The sequence below is a fragment of the Notolepis coatsorum genome (assembly GCF_963971535.1).
Source record: "Notolepis coatsorum genome assembly, chromosome: 5".
NCBI classification, from domain to species: domain Eukaryota; kingdom Metazoa; phylum Chordata; class Actinopteri; order Aulopiformes; family Paralepididae; genus Notolepis; species Notolepis coatsorum.
In genome coordinates, this window is record NC_140169.1 from 196,462,855 (window position 1) to 196,470,498 (window position 7,644).

At 44.9% G+C, this 7,644-nt stretch overlaps 1 protein-coding gene across 1 annotated transcript; it reads right to left on the minus strand.

The window, feature by feature from the left end:
• Positions 1–433: 433 nt before the first annotated feature.
• tent5c (terminal nucleotidyltransferase 5C) lies at positions 434–7,367 on the minus strand. The gene is made up of 2 exons (XM_084315009.1): positions 7,255–7,367; positions 434–6,439 (listed from the first exon to the last, which is right to left on the minus strand). Exon 2 carries the CDS (start codon positions 6,414–6,416, stop codon positions 5,265–5,267), a length of 1,152 nt encoding a protein of 383 aa, XP_084171135.1. The 5' UTR covers positions 6,417–6,439; positions 7,255–7,367; the 3' UTR covers positions 434–5,264.
• Between the last annotated feature and the right edge of the window lie 277 nt (positions 7,368–7,644).

Sequence of the window (7,644 nt, forward strand, 5' to 3'; positions counted from 1 at the left end):
GAGTCGGTGGAACAACCATTTGAAGGTAGAAATTAGTTGCTGGAAGAACCATTTGAAGCTAGAAAGAGTTGCTGGAACAACCATTTGAAGCTAGAAAGCTTCCTGAAAAGTTACAGCTTCACCGTTATTTCAACGTTTAATTTACAAAGATATAACAAGATTAAATTTAGTTCAGTGCCTCAAAATGATAGTTTGATTTATGGCAACATCAGGCAGAATAACCCTGATAAAATAGAGTAAGGCTTTGTAAACCAACTGCTTTGTCAATTTAAAACAAATCCCCCAAAGGTTGCAAAGTGCACATTTACAAAAACATGAGCCTCAAGACAATTTCAAAAGCATCACATGAAGCAGATATGGGGTTCAATACTTTATTATTAATTCAACCCCCCCCCCCCCCCCCCCCCCCCTCTTCAAACACATTTTCCTGATGTACATTTCCACCCAAAAGGAAACCTAAAGTGAGGTAAAAGTGCTGAAAAATGAAATAGTATGATGGTAACCATCTGTATCAGAGCCACCATTATAGTCGTTATCATAAATCTGGTGAATAAGCTCTTTTGCATTAACTATTTCAAGAAAAACGGAAACAAATTATATAGTTTAAAATGTATATAGTATAGTGTGTGTGTGTATATATATATACACACACTATATACATATAGTGCGACAAATGTAATATATTTTCACTTTTTTAACTCCTATCCACAGGCATCCACATACACACATGCAAACAAGCACACACGCACACACACTAACGTAAACACAATCTGCTGCAAATTCCACAACTATTAATGCAGAACAAGGAAGAGAGCTTTAAGGCCTCCCGTCACATTCCCATGGTGTAAGACTTGCTCTTTGAAGAATACCCAAAAAACAGCATCCCTCCATTTCTACACACCCTCGAAGAAAATACAACTACAGGTGTTGTAAAACACACTGTACTAATATACAGAGAAAAGCCCAGCGGTCGGGACGAAGAAAACCAAGGAGTGTGAAAGAAGCAGGGAGAGAATAACACTGAAGTAACAAGAAATTACAGCAGATAGTCAGAAAGCAGTGGAGCAAGAGAAAAAAAGTCTAAATGAATGCACATCATTCTTTCCAACATACACAGAACCCACATTTGCGAAGTGGTAGCCAGTCCCGCCACAGCCGCCCTCCTCTGGGCGAAGACAACACTCTCTGCCTTTACCATTTTTAACAAGCAGACATGTTCTCAGTGAAGAGGACAAACGACAACCACCACAAAACACACCGGGGCAGCTTCACAAAAACACAAGGGGGTTACAATTCATACCTAGGCTGTTTTTTTTTCAGAAGGATTGTCTAGGAAACAAACCCTTTTAATTTCCCTGTGTCACCGTTTCACCTCACTCAAAAGAGCCGATTGACACGGTCAGGAGGCTAAAGAGCAGAAGGAAGGCGACTAGATCCCAATGCAGTCCAACTCATCAAAGAGCAGTGGCCTGTAACCTGTGGCTCAGAGTAGCAGCTTTCAGTACAGCTAAACGTTCACCCGTCGATTAATCATCACTCGAGTAGAAGAACAAAAAGGGAACGACAACTTCAGCTCGACCAAAAGGATCTCAACACTTCTATACACCGATGCTCGACTGCTGACTACAAATATCTCATGGCTAAGACTCTTCTGAGAAAAGCAGACATACGCATTGGCGTTTATCCTCGATTAAACTGAAGTCAGCCAGGGGGGGGGGGGGGGACGACGACACACACATGACTTTCTACTAAGTAATGAAAATCGATAATGAAACTGGGAGAAGCACAAACTCCAAGTGCTCTTAGAACAAAGAGTCAGACGACCACTTGCTGCTTCCAACTTAAAGCATGACTAATAAATGAGGGGGGGGGTATGCATGTGTTACACCATAGTGTTGGTGACAAATACAAAAAGGTCAACATAGGTGGGGGAGGGGACATTTTCAAAGTCAGAATTCAAGAGTCACAGTGCAACAAGCCAATTTACCCATTGACCCACACCACAAAGTACAAAATAAGCCCTTAAATACACATCCATCTCCCTGAGAACCAGCTCAACTCCCTCCAGCAGTTGGCCTTGATAGCTTATACATTCCTCACAGCTGGCTGGGTTTAGAGTAAAACATGACCTCTAAAGTGCTTCCAAAGAATGGGGTTATTTACTGCATATCAATGGGCCTCGAGACAATTACTGAGGATAGTATGGCTTGTCAGTGCACTTAAGGGTGTAGTCATACAAAATTAGTTCCGGGGCACGAAATCGGTTCCTTCCAAGGGATGATAAAATGCCACAATTATGTTATACTGATGTTTATATTTCTTAGTGCTAATGTCTCAAATCAACGTTAACAATTTCCACCAAATTCAGAAACACTAGGCTCGATAGCAAAGCTCTCACCTTGGCTGCCTACCTCGCCGTGCACAATTCAAAGCTAATGTCACTGACAAACTGAAATGGAAATTTTACATACACCGATTTTAGATACATTTATAGAATTTCTATGCAAACATCAGCTTAATACATAATTTTATAACAAGAATATGTGGAAGGAACAAATCTCGCCGCTTTGACAACAGTGTTGCTTTGGTTGGGAACAGGAACTGAGCCTCGTGATCATTCAGCCAATGCACTGCACAACACCTAAAGCTAATTTAAACTTCAACCACTGTTGAATCCAAGTTACTTAGCAATGACCGTGAAGCTATACTGTGACACCAACATGGCTGCCACTGGAGACAACAACGCCAACACTACTTATCTACAGCGCATCTACACGGGGGCCGATGAGAAAAGGGGGTGAACAAGAGCATGAAATAATTACTGGAATGACTGGACAGCTAAGTTTCAAGGAAACTGTGGTTTGGGACTGGGCTTAAGACAAAAAACAACCACCAAACAAATATTCAAAAGCTTATATCCATAATCCAATATCCATAATCCAACACAAGTGTCTTCATCTTGGGAAATGTAGCTCTCAAATTCAAACCAAAAGTAATATATTACATGATCCAACCAAACCCCCCTTTTCCCAAAAAATATTTACAACATAGTGCTGGGAGTTAAGGCATCTACTAGTTTCCATGAGAGGAAAAACAAAGCAAGGGAAAAACCCCTCCTGTCAACTCTTGACAAGTTGCCTTCACAAGAAGCAAAAAAAAGAAAAGACAATCTCCAAAAGTAAAATCACCCAAAAGTGAAGGCACTTAAGTGCTCCAGTTGCTGGTTGAAAATACTTGGTCCAGAGACAGAATGTGCCAACCCACCCAGTATAAAAAGCTCTGTGGCAGCCAGTCACCTGCTGCTGACGGAGCTCAACGTGCCCTGACCCAGAGGGTGTGACCTGCTACAGAAGAGGCCGCGCTGACCCCCTCCTAACCCTCCTCTAGCCGACCAGGACCTATGAGTGAGCCTGATGAGAGATAGACATACAGAGACAGAAACATATATCTGGTTATCTGGTATACACATGCTTGCAAACTGCAGCGGGGGGGGGGGGAACGACAGTTGCTGGTGCTTTACATACTGTAAGGAGTTAAAGGGCAACCTTCCGATTGTTGGGTCGCTCACATCAGGGAAGTAAAGAAGACAATGGGTTTAATTTCCAGCTCAATCAGTCCAAAAATAATGTCCACATACTTTGAGATGAGACAACAGTTTATGCCTGGAAATCCAGGTCAATAAGAACAGGGTCACAGAGGGGAAAGGGATCGCAGCTAAACGGGAGGGGGACAGGACAGTAGCTTCTGCTACATAGATCAAGAAGCAAGTCTGAAAGTGGAACAATGTGCTGAGTCATGCCGTCCCCTGGTCTGTCCTCCTATGACTAGAAAAGGGGTTGCCTACTCCCCGGAGAGGAAGTGGAACGGCTCACACATTTTAAAGGTGGCAGCCCAGTTGCTCACACACACCATGCAGTCATCCGCTTCTACAGTACCTCCCCGAAAGATAATTATAGACCGAACGGAGTCGAGAGCCAGTGGCTGGGCTACACCAGCGCGGTATCCCATTTCAGGCCACTGTCAGCGTCAAGCCAGCAAAGGCCTGCGAGGGGGACCCGCATGCACGCCATGTGCTAGTCCTTTTAAGGGAAGGGACAGTCGGTCGGCCTCATGCACTCCCAAGACCAGCCAGCTCCACTCCTGGAAAGAGGCAGGCCTATTCTCTCACAATGACATCTTTAGGTCATCCATGAGGCATGGGAGGAGGTGTTTTAGAAAAAAGAAAAAAAGGAAAAGGAACTCCTAAGGACACAGAAGCCAGTCCTTCAGTGCAGCACAAGGCCTGAAACGCAGCACTGCATCTCTTAACACTCAAAAATCCAGTCTTGACTGAACAATAAAGGCCTGAAAGAACTGAACAGAGGGGGAGGTGTCGGGGGAACTTGTCCTATACAGACATTCACAGTGGAAAATAAAATATACACATTCTCTACTTTGGCCACACAGCGTAGGCACTCTGGGCAGCTTAAGAGCACAACTGTCTGCAAGATATACATTTTTGTCAGAGGACTTCTATTTACACGTCAAAATTAATTAAAACTAAATCAGCTGCACCCGTCCTTCACCTATGATGCATCTGAAAGGAAACAGACCGAGTCACCAATGCCTCGTCTTATTAAATTCCCCCAAACACCAAATGACTTTGCACACAGGTGCACTAAACAAACACATACTTAACTTTCTAATACGTTCTGGGGTTTTAAATCACCTGTGCTTTTTTTTGTCTCACATTCTTTTATAGCTTTTTTCTCACCAAGATACTTTTTTTTTTTTTTTTTACATTTCTTCAAAAACACAGGAGAAAACCAAATGTAAGGCCACAACATTTTCTTCTTCCCTTTCTGTAAAGATAAACTTAATAGGGGTAAGTCTGGGGTTAAGGCACAAAAGACAACTCATTCCTGAATAAGATTTGAATAAATGGGGGGAGAGACAAATTATTTGAGGGGGCGTGGGGAAAAGGTTTAAAAAAGAAATTCATGAAAGAAAAATAAAAAAATCCAAACACTTGGAAAATATCACGTTGGCTCCAGCAGTCTTGAGGCCTCTATAGATAAGGAATGAGAAAGGAGAAGGGAGTCCAAACACAAAGCAAAACGCATGTCCATTTAAATAGAATCCTTTATGCCTAAAGAGGAAAATAGCAGTTATAGCCGAATCATTAATTTTTTTATGTTTTGGCAACATCTTGTTTTTTCTGTCTTTTCAAATGCAGCAGCGTCATCATCATTCATCTCCGTTTTGTCCTTCCGTCTGTCGTGTCGTCAATTACATGGCAGCCACGTTGGAATGTTCTGGTTAGCCACATAGTAGTTGCTGAAGTTGTGGTCTCGGACATAGGGTGCCGGCTGGTAGTAGCAGGTGACGCTGGAGGCGTCCGGTATGGCGTTCTGCTCCGCCAGCACCCGGAAAGCCATCAGCGAGATGAGGTTGAGAGTCTGCCGCCTCTCGTGGCTCATGAGGCACACCGTGCTCTCGTTCACCACGCGCCGCAGGATCATGAGGTAGTCGTACTTGCTTTTCTCCTCGCCCACAAAGTGGCTCTGGAGGTACGCCTCCAGCTTCCGCTGCTGCTCGCCGATGTCGGGGAAGTCGATGAAGAAGCGCGAGCACATGTAGCGCTCCAGGCCCTTGAACTCCTCCTCGGAAGTGGGCCGGAAGTTGCGCACCAGCAGGTTGCAGTATTTCAGCAGCCCGCCGCCTCGGATCTCCTCGGGCCGCCTGGTGGCGATCAGCTTGTTCCTGAGGTGGCCCAGGGACACGGCGAAGTCCCCGTACATGCTCTCGCCCACCACAGTGGGGTGGAACGCGTGGGACATGGGAGCCTTGGAGAGCTCATAGTAGGACAGCATGGAGTCCAGCACAATCTGAAAGGAGTCCACGCTGAACTCAAACTGCCGGCGGCTACAGTCCACGAACTTCAGTTCCACATTGCGGCCATTGTTGTTGGAAAGGGAGATGAGACTCCAGCGGTCGTGGTCCATGTGGACCTTCACCAGCTTCTGGACGTAGGCCTCTCGGAGAGTCATGGGGCTGATCTTTTCCTTGTTCACCCCCTCGGGGAGAAAGTCCAGCAGGGTGCCCAACACCACGTCCTTGACGAGCTGGAACTCCGCCTCACTCGGCAGGTCGACCCTGAAGATCACGTCCAGGTCCTTGTAGCTCCAGCCGATGTCCTGCACCAGCACATGGCTGGCCGTCGAGCCGTTGAGCCGCACATCCTTCACCTTGATCCCGCTCCTCTCGAGACGGGCGCGAACCCTCGCCACAATGTCCTTCAGCCTCACCTCCAGAGTGGGGAAGTTCCCCCGCCCGTGGACTGGCACCACCTCCGACAGCACCTCGTGCAGCCTGTACACTTGCTCCCAGGTCAGGACACTAGTGTGGGCACCGCTCGTCGTCGCTTTGGTTGCCATCGTGATAGTTCAGTTCGAATCAACTAAGAAGGGAGGACACAAGACGATAAGTGATAAGTTGAAAATTCAAACATGAAAAAAAACAGAATAATGACCCGAGCTGGAAAATTAAAAGATTAAAAACAAGACAGAATTATACTTGAGATGCTTTGGACAGTGGATAGGACTTTGACACATTGTTTTACATATCAATTGAACTGCCTGCCTCATGTAAATATCAAAAAGGGACAGCAGCAGTAACATCATGGAAAGAAACTATTCAGTGTATGACCAAAGCAGAATGCAAACGAAAATGTACTCTTTCCGTGCTACACAACAATGGATATAGGATCCATGAGCTTCTAGAAAAGAAAAACACGCTCGTCTGCCTTTTATTCGAGAACTGGTGAGAGAGATACGGGCACACATGCGCTGCACAATGATTATGTCAAATAACCGGGTGTCAAAATGATAACAGAAAGTGATTACAGTGGTATAGGTTCATGGACACCGGCAGACCGGTGAATGGAATAGTGATTAGCAGCAAACGCAGTCATGGAAGCAGGTGGCCTTTTTTTTTTTTTTTTTAACTAAGTAACGCACAACTACGAGCAAGATACTTATTATAACACGGCGTTAGCGTCGCCGAACATTTCGCAGGGATGTCAAAGGTTATTCCTTTATCATATAATAATAATAATAATAATAATAATAATAATAATAATAATAATAATAATAATAATAATAATAATAATAATAACAGCGAGTTAGCGAATAAACTGAATGACAACTGAAATAATCACCGACAGGGTTACTTAGCACACAGTTTTGTCGATAGAATGTCGGAACAAGTACGTACGCTGTTGTAAAGAAGGTATCTCCTCTGAAAGCGTTCAGCTAAAGAAGATGTGAACTCGGTGCAGCAGTCTCTTCCATACAGGCCGGTTCCTCTCTCTCCACGCGGACTCACACACACGGGCAGAACTAGTTCCCTCTCCGCGGACACGCCGCTCTTATAAAGCCGAACCACGACTCGCTGAAGCACAAGATGCGCGGCTCTCTCTCGCACGACAACAGTCCCTCTCTCTCGTAACTAACAGTCCCGCCGCGTCAACTAAAGTGACAGCGAACCCGTCGGTATTTAAGTTAGGTAGGAAATACATTGTTTTGGAAATACTTACCCCGAGTCCAACTTCAACGCTCGTGCGAATTGAAAGTCTTAAAAATTTGAGATCAATCGTGCCTCCTA

Coding starts and splice junctions, on each gene's coding strand:
- tent5c (XM_084315009.1), bottom strand. CDS start 6,416: ATGGCAACCAAAGCGACGACGAGCGGTGCCCACACTAGTGTCCTGACC.